Consider the following 15579-nt stretch of genomic DNA (forward strand, 5'->3'; position numbering starts at 1 on the left):
ATTACCTACCATTTTCCAAAACGTAAGGGGAAAATGTTCCCAATCCTTTTTCAATCACCTTCCACCCCCCCCCCCAAAAAAAACTTGCTCTGTCCTCAAAGCCTTTCTCTACTGGGAAACACAGGAGCACAGAACTTGAGGTAGCTGTGGCCACCCAGACTGTCCCTGTCACTCCCGGGATCCATCTAACCCCACCACATCAGACCACGCCCCATGTGCCAAGAATGGAAGGACTTTTCAACCCATCTCACCTTTGCTCTTCCTCTTCTGTCAACCAAAGATGCCCTGCTCGCCCTTTGGACACCAGTCAACACCGCCATCGGCCATCGTCTTTCTGGAAGGTGGGAAGTAGGGAGTAAAGCACACCCGTTTCGCTGGTCAAAGACACAGCGCCTTGGGCTTTCTGTGCTTTTATGAAGCACACATTTCACTCTTTCTGTTACTACAGATGGTTATCTACACGCCTGTCTCTCTAAGTAAATGATAAGCTCCTTGAGAACATGAAATTGTCAGTTTTACATCTCCGCAGCCCAGTTCAAAAATGTCTCCCGAAGGAATTAAATCTCCTGGGAGTTTCCTTTAAAATACGTGCTTGCAGAAAGGGGTCTTCAACTTGATTTCGTCATTATCGTATTTGTTTTCCTAGTACTTGAGGCTAATTTTGAGGACTTTTTTTTAAAGCCTGGGTCCCACACCAGAGGGAATATAAGTTTCCCCCCTCTGCCTTACGTCAGAGACATTATGTATCTTCTTCCCAATTATTTTACAACTCACTCTTAGTTATGATCCATATGTTATCTTGCCAGGCCGTATGATTTAATGAAAACCAACTCTGCACAAGGATCAGGTGAGATGAAAAATTTGAGCACAACATAAAAGCAACCCAACAATAAATCTGCTATTGTACAGTTGTGGTATTTCACTGAATTTCCTCATCCACTGTAGCTCTCGTAAGAACAAATAAATGGTTCCTCATTTGGTCGATAATTCACAACAAATACACAAATGCGTTCATTTTACTTTACAGATCTGTTATTACAGCAATAAATTTGTCTTCATCCACACAAGTAGTAGTATTAAACCATTATTGGATGTATTATATTTAAATGCTCATGCTCCAAATGCTATTCTAAGGCTGCTTTTACTCGCTTTTTATTTTAATGTTTATTTATTTATTTGGAGAGAGAGAAACAGGGAGAGCAAGTGGGAGAGGGGCAGAGAGAGGGGGAGACAGAGGATCCCAAGCAGGCTCCAGGCTGTCCGCGCACAGCCCGATGCGGGGCTCGAACTCACAAACGGCCAGATCATGACAGGCTACTTTCACTCACTTTTATCCTCATACCACAATGGTGATGAACCTGTGAGCAGCCACGACAATTAATTCACTACCACATTCAGGCACTGCTGTGCTTCCTCTAACCAGAAATTTTAGAATTCAAAGTACAACACACAAAAAAAGTTAATTCTTTACTACAGAGTCCAACAAAACATACCAAGTACTTCATCTGGCCACCAGATCCTGGGCAGGTCACTTGATTTCTCCAGCTAAAAAACCGATGGGGCAGACTATAATCTCTAAGGAAACTTCCAATTCTAGTATTCTATGAGATTAAGTACTTTTATCTGATTCCCTGTTTACCAATCCACCCAAATTTACTTCCTACAACATAATTTAATTCCTCAATAGGTGCTTTATCAACAATGTTGCTTTTACAACATCACAAAAAAATTTTTTAACTTCCTTTTAATGTTGATTTATTTTTGAGAGAGAGACAGAGAGCAGGCAGGGGAGGGGCAAAGAGAGAGGGAGACACAGAATCCGAAGCAGGCTCCAGGCTCTGAGCTGTCAGCACAGAGCCTGACGCGGGGCTCGAACTCAGGAACTGCGAGATCATGACCTAAGCTGAAGTCAGACGCTTAACCCAACAGAGCCACTGAAGCACGCCATCATGACAAAATTTTTTAAATGATTTTGTGCCGTATGCTACTCACACTATGAAGATGGGGGAATCATTATCTGTTCTGAAGACCATCTAGCATGTCATTTGGGAACCCACAAAAAGAATGACATAATCCTACAACTCAGCAACAAAAAAACCAAATAACTGATTCAAAAATGGGCAACGGATTTAAGCAGACATTTCTCCAAAGGAAATCTACAAATAACGAAGCACATGAAAAGATGCTCAACACCACCACCTAGTAGGGAAATGCAAATCAGAAGCCCAAGGAGATACTGTTTCACATCCATCAGGAGGGCTATAGAAAGAAAGAAAGAAAGAAAGAAAGAAAGAAAGAAAGAAAGAAAGAAAGAAAGAAAGAAAGAAAGAAAGGAAGAAAAACAGAAAATAACAAATGTTGGCCAGGATGTGGAGAAACTGGAACCTTCATGCATTACTAGAAGGGCGTAAAATGGAATTGCCACTGTGGACAAGTTGGGTGGTTTGTCAAAATTTTGAAACCTGGAATTACCAGATGATCCACTGCATTGAAAGAATGGAAAGCAGGAACCAGGCCTGATACTTTTTACAGGAATGATTACTGCAGCTAAATGGTAATAATAACAATCCAGGCAACCATCAACAGATGGACGGAAAAACAAAATGTGGGACTATTACTCAGTCTTAAAAAGGTATGAAGTTCTGGCACATGCTACAACACAGATGAACCTGGAAAGCACTCTAGGTGGGGAAAAAAAAAAACAGTCACAAAAGGACAAATATTGTAGGATTCTACGTATATGAGGGTAGCTAGAGTGATCAAATTCATAGACAGAAAGTATGATGGTTGTTGACAGGGGCTGAGGGCAGTGGGGTTCTTGTTCACTCAGTACAGAGTTTCCGGGCGCCTGGATGGCTCAGTCAGTTAAGCATCTGACTTCAGCTCAGGTCATGATCTCGCGATTTGTGAGTTTGAGCCCAGCTCAGGTCATGATCTCGCGATTTGTGAGTTTGAGCCCAGCATCAGGGTCTGTGCTAATAGCTCACAGCCTGGAGCCTGTTTCAGATTCTGTGTCTCCCTCTCTCTGCCCCTCCCCTGCCCCTGCTCTGTCTCTCTCAAAATTAAGTAAACATTAAAAAAAATAAAAACAAAAATAGGCACAGAGTTTCTGTTGGAGGTATTAGTAAGGCCTTGGGTGGACAGTGGGGACACCTGCGAACACTGTAAACACACTTAACGCCACTGGATTATATGCTTAAAGATGTTTGTAACGGTAAATTTCATGTTACATAACTTTTACCACAATAAAAAGAAATAAGAAGGCAGGCATTTGTGAATTCACTGCTTACTCCACTATTGCCTTTGGTCCCATCATGCCTGACAGTTACTCTTTGATTCCAGGCAAGCTGAAGTATTGACTGGCCACATGCGCACGTGCACGCATGTGTGTACTTGTGTGCACACACACACATGCACACACCCAAAGAATGAGAGAGCAAGAGAGGCAAAATGAGGATTTTCAAATTTTGGTAAGGGCCAACTTCCCCTTCATGGCGAGGATACCTCAAACCAAGTGAGGACAGAGCCTCTCCTGGACGTACAAAGAAAGGGCTAGATTCTCCCAGCACCGACCTCCGGGGCGAGAGCACAGCAGTAAAATTTATTAGCAGCACTGCTGGCTACGGGGTCTACCTTGAGGGAAAAGGAAGTAGACGGCGGAGATAGCTATCAGGACTTACCCACATGGTTTTCCTGAATGACAAAAGACACCAGACAACAGTTGAATTCTACACGCCAAACGAAATGTGAAAGAACCGTGGAAAAACGACAGTAACGACAAAGCAGCATGTTGTTCTATGCCTAGGATAGAAGAATCTGTCTTTTAGAAAATAAAATGGACACGCCCGGCCAAAATTTTGTCATATTAGCACTGTTGCTTCCCCTACAATCTGAGCCGACGCCACATGGCCCATGGAGGACTCTCGAAGGTCCAAGACACATGTCCCAGAGCACCTTCCAGAACTGGGCTCTTAGACGCCTGGCTGCTTGACTGTGTTTTATCTAGCTGTTAAAATTAGCTATATCCTTACAGCTATATCCTCATGGCCATATCCTCTGCCTAGCTACCTCAAATCCAAGCTCATTACTTTTTTACCTTTTTGCACCTCCCTCTCCACAGAGTTAGCACTGAGTCAATAGCTGTGAAACACGTCACTCAATGATCAAAATAGTCCATTGCTCCGGTGGAATGGCTCCTCTCAACCCAAACTGCAACCTGACTTTAAAGAAATTTTTTAAAAAGGGGGGGAGGGGGTGGCGCCTGGGTGGCTCAGTCGGTTGGGCGTCCGACTTTGGCTCAGGTCACGGTCTCACGTTCCATGAGTTCGAGCCCCACGTCGGGCTCTGTGCTGACAGCTTGGAGCCTGGAGCCTGTTTCAGATTCTGTGTCTCCCTCTTTCTCTCTCCTCCCCCGCTCATGCTCTCTCTCTCTTTTCAAAAATAAATAAACGTTAAAAAAAATTAAAAAAAAAAACGTTTTTAAGACCTAATGTATGAAAAGCAACTGTAAGAGAGGCAAATCTTCTCCTACACTATTTAAAATTCATCCAGGGGCGCCTGGGTGGCACAGTCGGTTAGGCGTCCGACTTCAGCCAGGTCACGATCTCGCGGTCCGTGAGTTCGAGCCCCGCGTCGGGCTCTGGGCTGATGGCTCAGAGCCTGGAGCCTGTTTCCGATTCTGTGTCTCTCTCTCTCTCTGCCCCTCCCCTGTTCATGCTCTGTCTCTCTCTGTCCCAAAAATAAATAAACGTTGAAAAAAAAATTTTTTTTTAATTCATCCGGACTTCTCGAATCACCAGTATGACCAATTATTCACAACTCACACCCAAAAGTGGAAATAGCAGTTCATCTACATTCCCTACAGGGGCCTCCTTTGCAGGAGCCCCATTTCTACTTCTACCCTATAATGGAAGAAAGAAAGGAGGGCAATGCTGTCGGTGTTGGTCCCTGGGAACACCCAGGACACCCCACAAGTCCACAGTGTCCTTCTGGGGCAACAGCTTCCCTTCTGACTTCTCTGTCTCCATTCTATCCTGAGGAGCTTAACTTTCAAGGTCAGCTAAACAATGCACATTGGGTTAAGTTTTCCCATATGAACAAAATCCCAACATTCCCCAAAAAGAGTCCATAAAGATTTACCTTCATGATTACTATTTTAAAGTGAGATTATACTTTCCTGTTCTTCTGTCAGTTGCAAATCCCCAAACCTACTAGAATTCACTTAAAACTAATCTACAGTGTTTTCATTGGAAGAAAGCAATCAGAAAAGCTCGGACCCACTGAGCAGCTGGGAATTTCTTTGCTGAAGATTTGGTTTAGTCTTTATTTTTCTAGCTGCTGGCCCTGCTAACATGATTCAGTGAAGGTCGTATTTAATCTCGTGGAGAAAAGCTACCTAAGCAGTTCTTTGGTAGGCTTCAGTAAAAATAAATTGCCTTGGCTCTGTGGAGAAGTCTGTTGCTTCAAACCAACAATGATAGTCAAAGGGAACAAATGAAGGCAATTGTAAAATACTGTATTTGATTTTAAAAGAATTTCACTGCACATACATTATGGCTAAGTGTCTGTTAATAATAAAGTTATCGTCAATGACTAACCCACCAAGAAAGTAGCAGCTCCCAAATACGCATCTCCAGTTTATCAGTGAGCGTAGCTTATTTACATGTACAGAAAGCTGTCAGTATACTCATCAGAACTTCAATGTCAAAGAAAGGGACAGGGCGCCTGGGTGGCTCAGTCGGTTAAGCGTCCGACTCTTGATTTCAACTCAGGTCGTGATCTCATCATTCATGGGACTGGGCCCCATGTGGGGCTCCATGCTTAAAGCAAGAAGCCTGCTTAGGATTCTCTCTCCCTCTCTCTGCCCCTCCCCTGCTAGTGCACGTGCACGCACGCCCTCTTTTCAAATAAATAAATAAACATTTTTTAAAAAGAAGAAACGGACTGGTAAGATTTTTGTCAAGTCCTGGGTACAAAGGAAGAAAAAAAAAAACACAGTTTTTCACCTTCAAAATGCTGAACACCTAATACAAAGTGACAAATCCTAACGCAAAGTGACAAATCTCAACGTTTATGTGCTCAATACATATGCCATTTGGTTTTGAACACAAAGTAGACAGATCTATGTCGCCCATTCCAAACTGGAATTCAGCCTTGTGAGCTAACCTTTGCTTCAGGGCTGAAAATCAAACCAACAAATATTTATCTAGTTCTTACTGCGTATCAAGTACTGGTGGGGAATGCAAAGAAATATAACACGATCCCTAGCTCACAAATAATTTGCCATGTAGGTGTTATAAGTGGAAAAACCCAAGGAATCAACTATTCTCTTAACAGTTCCAGAGGCTAGAAAAGATTCAAGGTGTTTGTGACTGATCGCCATGGAATGGTACATATGGCAGGTGACCTCTAAAGAAACTTGGAGCATTTTACTACCTACCTTAGGCTGAAGAGATCGGGGTGGGGGGAGGCAGGGAGGGGCAAGCAGTTACCACCAAATGACCGAAACACCAAAAGGACCACTCGAATCTGCTCTCCCTCAGTCTTCTTAGGTTTAGTCCTTGGATTACAACTTTTCCCCATACTTCCCCCTTCACACCTTGCTTCATTTCCTAATCCTGCACCACCTAACGTGACAGCCACACGTGGCTACGGCACTCTTGAAACGTGACCAGGCTAAATTCGGATGTGCCACACAGGTTTGTGAAAGACACGCTGAATCTTGAAGATTCAGTATGCAAAAAAAAAATAAAAACAAAAACAACAAACCAAATGACCTCATTAATAATTTCATATGAACCCCATGTTGAAATGGTAATACTTTGGACATCCTAACCTAAATAAAATATTACGGAAGTTAATTTCACCGCTTTCTTTTTACTTTCCTGACATGGCTACTAGAAAATGAAAAATTACGCACGTGGCTCATGTGTTATTTGCATTGGACAGTGTTGTCCTAATCAATACTTTTCTCTTTTTTAAGCTATGCTTTGGTATTCTGCCTCTGAAGTGGTAATGGTTGCACCCGTTAACAGGTCAAAATTTGTAACAATCCAAAAATATCTCCAGTAGCTACAAAGGGATCGGAACTAAGTTTTCTCTCAGACACAAATTAGGGATTTGGAGGGTTCTGCCGTTGTGAAAAGTCTTCAGTCACACTCTGAGTCATAGCAAAAGTCGTTCTCCAATAAAGGGTGTTGTGTGAGGAAATAAAACTTCCCTGGATTCTTCAGTGCTTCTGTGAGACACTTTAGCCACCCAGGACACAGGAATGTATGCAATATAAAGATAGAGAATGTATGGGATATAAAGATAGGGGATGTTTTTGGTTGGTTTTTTTTCAGGTTAGTTAACATACCGTGTGGTCTTTGCTTCAGGAGCAGAACCCAGTGATTCACCTCTTACGTACGACACCCAGAGCTCATCCCCAAAAGTGCCCTCCAAGATAGGGAATGTTTGCATCCACTTCCCCTAGAAACACTTTATTTTTCACGTGGCATGAAAATTGGATCTGTAGCCATTTGTCTAAATGAATTGCTCTGATCCAATAGGACAATTTAACCCTTATCTGCTCAAGAGGGCCAAAGGGATACAGCCTAGACTAGGTCCCTGGGTTAAGTTCCCAGGGTGCCAGGACATTTCAAAAGGAATGAAACCCAGATCTTAGAACACCTCTAGAAAAAAAAAACCTTACATTCCAAAAGGTTAGGATTAGAACCCTGAATCCTTTCCATTCCCTCTCAAAGGAGCAAAGGTGGTTGTTGTTGGGTCCCCGCCCCCCCCCCCCCCCCGTCTGTTTTTCCCTTGGCTGAGGAGACGGATGGTTGCTCTGATGTCATCTACGGAGTGTAGCCCACACCCACGTTCCACCTGTTTTCCCAGCATCACCGGAGGCTCTGGGTATGGGTGATTATCACTGCAACATCATTCTGGCTGTTGTCCTGGCCATAGCGATGGATAAAGAATTCTTCTACCCCAGTGTCTTGTTTCTGCAGCATTCACATACAGAAAAGACATATCTGCGAAGTGGGGTAACATCTCTGACCCTCCCCGGTTTTTGACAAAACGGCGGGCCCACCCTCACCGAGGAGCTGTCAATCTCAGTGACTTCAAGTAACAAGAGCTGAATCCAGACAAGGGCATCTCTCAGCCCTGGCTGGGAGAGCCCAGATTCTAGAGCCTGGCTCCAAACGTCAAGGCAGAAAGAGCTCAAGAATGGCCAAGTCCACATACAACATCCCCCTCGGTGGTGTCCTGATCTTACATTTATCAGAGATGACGTCAGAGGGGACACTACAGAGTCGTCTCGAGAATATTTTTCTGGTTATAGAAGCCAATGGTGCTGTTACCTTAATTTGCAAAACACAAGTGTTTCAAGTGGGGAAAAAAGCCAAACACCCTCAATCCCACCATCAAAATATTTTCTTCTAGTTTTTTTCTTTAATGATGTATATACAAATACACACACACATTTTTTAAATGGAATTAGAGTCAACATTCAGTATCTCTTTTTCTCCACTCAACATTCCTCACAAGCATTTTTCCATCATTAAATGCAAAAAACATGAATTTTCCAAGCTATCTGTACTCACTGTCTGGATGTGCCATAATTCACTTACATGTATTCCCATTGTTGGGTATTTAGGTTGTTTCCAAATTCTCACTATGACAAAAGCTAATTCAATAAACATGCTTGTACATAAATCTTTGTCCCATTTCTGGTTTCTCCACGTGACTAGGTTCCTAGAAGTGGCATTACTGGAACAGAGAGTTTAACATCTTTAAAGCTTCAAGCATGTAACACCAGATAGAATTCCAGAAACTTCCTTGCCATGTCCAATCCCAACTGCAATACAGAGTGCTTAGTTTCCAAATCAGTGACCTGCCGGACCCAGCTTCGGCACGCATAGCTCAGGCTTAACATGGGTCAGTTATTCCTTTGGGAAACACCGAAGTAGCCCGTTCTGATTTCCTGATCCCCGATGACCTCCTACAACCCGACAAGAATAAAACAGCAGCAAGTAAGACCAGCATGGGGCTAAGAGAGCTATTACAACATGTCTAAAAATTTTTATCATCATGTATCTTCCTCTCGGGGGTCCATGGTTGCCTCCAAAGGCAATTTTCGATGGAGTCTGAGGTCTCGAGTGGGGGTATCAATGCCTCCGAGTGCTCTGGCTCCAGCACTACGACCTCCAAGGTGGCTTCAACCACGCCCAAGTGGTAACTGTCCACAACCTCTTGTGCGCTTGCCTGAAGTCGCCTGATGCCCTAGCGGTTCTCCCATCAGACTTTACCTTCCCCAGGATAAAAAGCCTTAATCCCAAAGTCGGATGTGGACGGTCCTCCAGTACTTCAACTTACCCTTGAGTCAGTATCCATGAACTACCAACTTGCTCCCTGCCACCCCAAAACCCCTTCAGTGATATGTGTAGAGAGACAGAAAATCCACCTGCCTGATTCCTTCTTCTCTCTCTCTCTCCCACACGAGAATTCAGGAGGCACGGTTCCACCCTACACCTATTCTCTTTTTCATCCCCTCACCGCCGCCCCCCAAAACCGTCACCTTCCAATTCCCTCCCACTCCCATCGCATCCATCCGTGCCCCCACTGGCACCCTACCCAGGTGTTGGGACACTGTCCTCCCCAGTGTTAATTTTCCTCACCCTGTTCAGTAATTCTAGGGTAAGTTGGGGAAAAAAAAAAAAGCTCTCTTCAAAAATAACACGTTAGATATTGCTGGAAAAAAAAAAAAGCCATCTGTATGCAGTCCCTTCTCACTCAAAAATGTCAATCTCATGAAATGGGAAAGTCAGCAGGATTCTAAGAGTATGGGGCCAGGACAGTGTATTCTATCTATAAAACATTTCTTTAGATCGTGCACAAACCTGACATTTATTAGCTCAAGTTAAATTGGAAGCTCATCTTTCCTTCCATCACACTGAGTGTGTAAGCGTAGCAACAGATTGCTAAGTACGCCTGAAAAGAAATTATTTATGAAGATTATACAGCAAGTAGTTAACTCTCAAAAAATATTGCTTTAATGAAAACTGGCCAGAACTTCATCACACAAAATCCCAGACGAAGACATCTCGTTGAACTACATCAGCCTTGCCCTTGAGATAAACATGCTCAGAATCCCTCCTCAGAAAGAATTGCACAAGCCGTGTTTCTCATAAAAATGGGGACAATGAGGACTGCATAGGGCAGGAGGGAGCGGGGACATTTTTGCTGGACTCAAGTTTTGTTTATCAACGCCGAACACCAGCAGAGGTTCTGTACTAGTTTCAGAACTCAGAAAACCTAAGGGGCCAGGAGTTTGTCTTAAAAAAGGCTGTCTGGGGTCTAAAACGTCAAGGTTCTCTACTTCGGGCCGAAATGAGATCAACCAGACTAGATGCTATTTCTCCCAAGTCAATCAGGAGTTCTCACCAGAAGTCTTCTACAATTCTGAATAATAAAAACAGAAATCCAAGTCTTCCTAAGGAAACACAATTTATTTCATAGAGGGAGAAAATCATTTAAAAAGGATGCTCGAAGGTGCAGCCCAAGGGGCCTCGCGGAGTCCTCTCCAGTGAAAACTGTATTATCTTATTCATTATATTATAGAAATTATAATAGAAATTATATAGAAATTATAGAGCATATAGAGCTTGGTGCCTGAGGGCTGGATTTCCTGCTTGGGTTTTTCCCTAGGTATTTTATATAAAATATTGGCTTCAGGTTTAAATCTGGAACCTATGGATAATTTATCAATCTTTAAAAAAAAAAATCAAGATTTATCCAAACTTCCTCACTTTCATTCCAACCAGCCACCCCCTTGAGGGCCAACCCTCAACCCTACCTTGGACAGACATTGTCCACCAAATATTGACCTCACTCAGGACAAAAGTAGGGCACATAGGGGGCAAACGGGCAGAAAGCCCTGACCTCTGACCGTATGTGAGAAGAATATGGTATCCCATACAGATGAAAAGAACTGATTTTATTATATATTTTTATTATATATTTTATTATATATTTTATTTTATAATATATGGTTTTATTATATATTATTATATTAAAAATATAGTATAATAATATATATAATAGTAACTAACACTTCATAGCAGTTATATTATTTTTATGTATTACTTTATATACCTTAAAAATGTTTTAATATTTATTTTTGGGGGGGGCAGAAGAGGGAGAAACAGAGAGAGAGGGAGACACATAATATGAAGCAGGCTCCAGGCTCTGAGCTGTCAGCACAGAGCCCAGTGCAGGGCTCGAGTCCACAAACTGTGACATCATAACCTTGGATGCTTAACCAGCTGAGCCACTCAGGTGCCCCTACTTTATATACTTTTACATATATATACTGTCTATTTTATTTATTTTCCCATACATAGTGTTGGGTACGCAGTAAGCATTCAATAAATGAAAGTTAACCAGCTCCCATTAAAGGTGTTACAGCAAAATGCTAAAATTAGCTAGGGGCATACCTGTAATAAAAATAATGAATTTTTAAAGAGTGTGAAGCAATGGTGAAGAAAATTCAGACCAAAGCATACTGAGCCTGAGAAGATTTATAACATATGTGGGGGCGGGGGGGGGGGCGCGAGGCAGGGAGAAAGGTTGGGGGGGAGAGAGAAAGACATCAGTCCAATCACTGTTATTTCCATATCATTTGGTCTCCATGGATACCATCTAACTTCTCTTCTGACAGGAAAAAATTCACTGACATTATATTTCACTGTTAAATTCTTTGATGCTTTACATAAAATAGCTATTCTGTGTTTAATTCCTTGCCATTACCCATATTATACTCTCAGGAGAAGTAAATCCCTTTTTGCTGAAAATTCTGTAGGAGAATGCCAGTATTTAATCCACAGTCTTGATTTCCTGGCTTTTTCACATTAATAATAATGACGGAATTCTGAAAGTTAATGCCTCACACATTTGTAGACTGCTGTAACTTATACAACCTTCTTTCATACACAGTATCTCATCTGTTCCCCAAAGCAACCCTATCAGATATGCAGTTAAGTATTATTATCACCTTCCATAGAACTAACCCCAAAAGGCAATCACCGTTATTTATCCTTTCGTTGTGTTATTATCAGCTCACCAACTACAAGCAATTTCTCAAGAAGGTAAAGGAGGTTGTCTTCCTGTTCCCAGTTGAACTCACGGAGCCTAGCACAGTGTCTGACACATAGTGAATGTCTCACGAATATTTATTAAATGAATAAATAAAGTCCTTTATCTGCTCTGAGTCCTTTTTGGTATAAAGCACAAACCAGAACCATGTCCCAGATACCCCATTTAGAGTTCTGTTCTCTATCAAAAGGAAATTGTGTGAAAATGCTCTCGAAACCACAGAGCTTATATTCGATAATCCTAAGAATAAAAGTACAATGCCCTTGCAAAAGTACCATGAAAGAACGATGGATGCACATCTCAAGTTAAACATCCAAAGTCTCAAATTTTCCACGACTAGTTGTAAGTTTAACACCCTCAACTAGCTTTAGCACATTGAATATTTGCCTAATACAGCACTTCAGAAAGCACAGTTAAGAGAAAAGTGGGGCCATAGTTCACAGAGCTGCGCTTAGCACAACCATTTCTTTGCCACAATTTGCTTCCAATTTAACTACAAACTCTTACTTTCGATTACGGTGACATTTTTACAGGTAAGTCAGTCTGAACTAGGCAAAATTATCTTGAACTTTTGAAGATCAAAAGAAAAAAAGACAACTCGCGTTGGATGAAATATATAAACGTTTAATATTAAGAAGGAATTACAAGCCATCACAGAACAGGGCTCCTGAATCTAAGAGGCCAGAATCTAACTTCTTACACAACAGGCTGTTATAAATTATAATCATTCACTAATAACAGCGACATTCCGGACTTTGCCACATCAATCGATAGATGTTCCAAGATTACCCCTTAGCAATGCCAGTTTAATTTCTAAACATTCCATCTCCGAGGTTTCCTTAGAAAAGACAAGTTTCCCAAGACTTTTTAGGTTTCTATGTCCATCCCTCTCCCGTCCAAAAAAGGAAGGATGGGCGTTGAGAAAAGGAGAGAATCCTGAATCTGCGTGCAAGCTGCCGTGAAACAGGGATCACCCTCAAGGTCCTGGCAAGGAAGCGCGCGTCTGTCTAACATCAAAACGATCCACCTTTCGAACTCAAGTCTGTCACCAGACCCCTTCCTGCACCTGCCCTGAAAGCACCAAAAAGTGCAGGCTCCTAAGTTCCAATGCTACTTGCAATCGGGCTGAAAACTAATAAATGACTGCAGGCTTGACAGCAACCTTGGTGATTCCTGAAAATCCACAACAGGAAATGTAACTATCCTCCACCCTCCCTAGCCATTCATCAAAAGCAGACCGAGTCACAGCAACGGGGAGGCCAGTGGCAGAAGGCAAAGGCCAGCACTTTTCCTCATTTAGAAACACTGCCTTCTTCCCAGCCGGTAACCAAGGACGAGGAGCACAACCCACCGCCCGCACCGGAGGGAGGGGCTGAGGAGGGACGGAGCGGGTAACATGTCCCCAAGTTCCAAACACTCTACTCTGGGACTGAAAATGAGTGCTAGCCACGCCGCTAAAATGTGGCAACCTCGCCTGCCAGTCCCAGGGGGCACATCTGCAGCCGGTGACCGAGGCTTCTGCCTACAACCACGGACCCGGGCGCCTCACCTGGTGCCCGGAACACTGTCTTTGCGCCCGGCCCGGGCTGCCAGCCTCCTCCCCTTCTCCCCCTCTAACCGGGCAAGGGGGTAGGGCGGCAAACGTACCAAGACGTGGGGCCAAAGACAGATGCCGGCGCGTCCTGGCGAGGGGGCTGAGTTACCTCCAGAGGCCCTTCGAACTTGCGGAGGCTTCCCGAGCCCCTCTCGCGGGCCGGCCCCCAGGCCGGGGCACTGAGCGCGGCCGCAGGCGGGCGGGCGCCACGATTGGCCGAGGCGGGCAGCGCTCGGTGGGCGAGCCCGGCCCGCGAGGCGGAAAGGAAGTGGCGGCCACGGCCGTGCACCAACCACGTTCGGCCGGCGGGCGAATGCCACTCGGCGCCCAGAGCGGGGTCGGAGGGCGCGGGGCGGGCACTCGCGTCCCCACCCCGCCGCGGCCCGCGCGCCCCAGGACCCCCAGGGGACGCCCGCCCCCACGCCTGCCAGCAGGGCGCCGCTCGGTCCCCGGAGGCTCCCCGCCCCCACCTCGCCCGCTCCGTAGCCGAGGCGGGTCAGGCCCAGCGCGCCAGGCCGGCCCGGGGGCGCCTGCGGGGACCCGGAGGCGCCCGGCGCTAGGCCGCGGCCGGGGCGGATGACCCCTTCCGCGCGGCGCCCTACCGGGACGCGCCGCCGGAACCCCCCGCGCGCCTGGACAAGTGCAGTGACAAAGCCCCAGGGCCAGGCCGGACGCTGGCCGGCGGGAAGGAGGACGCGGCGTCCCTCCGGAGCGGCGGTGGCGGCAGCGGCCCAGCTCCCGGGAAGCCGGGCGTGCCGGCCAGGCCCGGCGCCCACCCCCGCTCGGAGCCCGCCCGCCGCCCCCCGGCCGCTGGCACCCGACGCCCGCGACCGTTCCCCGAGTCCCGCGGGCCGGCGAGCCCTGGGACCGCCGCGGGGCGCCCCACCAAGTTTCCTTTGGCCGCGGCGCCAGGCGCCTCTCCCGGCCGGGGCGCGGGGCGCAGGCAGCCGGGTGGACGGCGGGCTCCGGCTTATTCACGCTGGAGCTGCCCGGAGAGAGGCGCCGCCGCCGGACACCGTGAAGGACCCGCTCCCCTCCTTCGGATCTGGTGGCCACGGCGTCTGTAAACACACACACACACGCACACACATGCACACGGTAATTTTGTTTTAAAAGGAGGCCCCACTCCGGCGGACCTGCACCCACACACACAACACCTGGGGCGCAGAATCACACAGAGCAGGTCTGTGTCCATGGAGCCAACCTCTCCGCATCTGCAAATCCAAAAGTGAAATTAAACCTCCACCAACCTCCTCCTCCTCCTCCTCCCTCTCTACCTCCTCCTCCTCCTTGCAGCCTCAGCAGCCCCAGTAGCAGCAGCAACAGCAGCAGAACCTGCTTCCCCTAAAATCAGATGATCCGTAAGAGCTCCGACTGTTCCTCCAAAAATCGGCATTAATATTTATGAACCCCAGCATTCTCCGTCTGCAAAACACTGTGTCAAACCATCAGGACACGCGCACACACACATCCCCTCCAGTCCTCACAAACATGCCCTCGAGAAAAACACACACGCACAGTCACAACTATTATTTGAAAAAATGTTACCTCTCAGTGTGCTTTTTCACACTACCAATACAATTCCGCAAGGTTTAAGTGTTGCTAGGGTGTGTGAAATGGAAATGAAAGCCCGTCAGTTGAATAATCGCAGGAGCAAAACTAAAAGTTACTCCCCGGCTTGCCTGAGAACAGTCCAGATCGAAAGCAAAACAAGGAGAGGAAACTGCGAAGAGCTGAGGCTGGAAATCCCCCCACCCCCCGCCCTCCTCCCTGCCTGGCTCCCTCCCTCCCTCGCCTCCCCCCTCCGCCCTCCTCCCTCCGCCCTTCCTCCCCAGTGTTTGTTT

The 15579-nt window shown here is 45.8% G+C and overlaps 1 protein-coding gene across 5 annotated transcripts in view; it reads right to left on the reverse strand.

Annotated features, from left to right (window-relative positions):
• The window catches only part of IRF2 (interferon regulatory factor 2), a 91191-nt gene that overhangs the window by 70770 nt on the left and 4842 nt on the right, over nt 1-15579 (reverse strand). The window contains exons 1-2 of one of the 5 annotated variants that reach the window (XM_045055211.1): nt 15284-15476; nt 15013-15170 (exon numbers count right to left, since the gene is read on the reverse strand). The exons of 1 other annotated variant lie outside the window; for it this stretch is intronic. Coding sequence is in view for 1 of the 4 variants with exons in the window: in XM_019828250.3 (XP_019683809.1) it covers nt 14893-14949 (57 nt within the window). In the remaining 3 variants the exon portion in view is untranslated. Of the gene's footprint in view, nt 1-13788; nt 14548-14892; nt 14975-15012; nt 15171-15283; nt 15477-15579 lie in introns of those variants that run through there. 3 more of the 5 variants (XM_011281380.4, XM_019828250.3, XM_006930564.5) reach the window with 3 other exon arrangements.

This window comes from Felis catus, chromosome B1, assembly GCF_018350175.1.
Source record: "Felis catus isolate Fca126 chromosome B1, F.catus_Fca126_mat1.0, whole genome shotgun sequence".
Taxonomy (NCBI): domain Eukaryota; kingdom Metazoa; phylum Chordata; class Mammalia; order Carnivora; family Felidae; genus Felis; species Felis catus.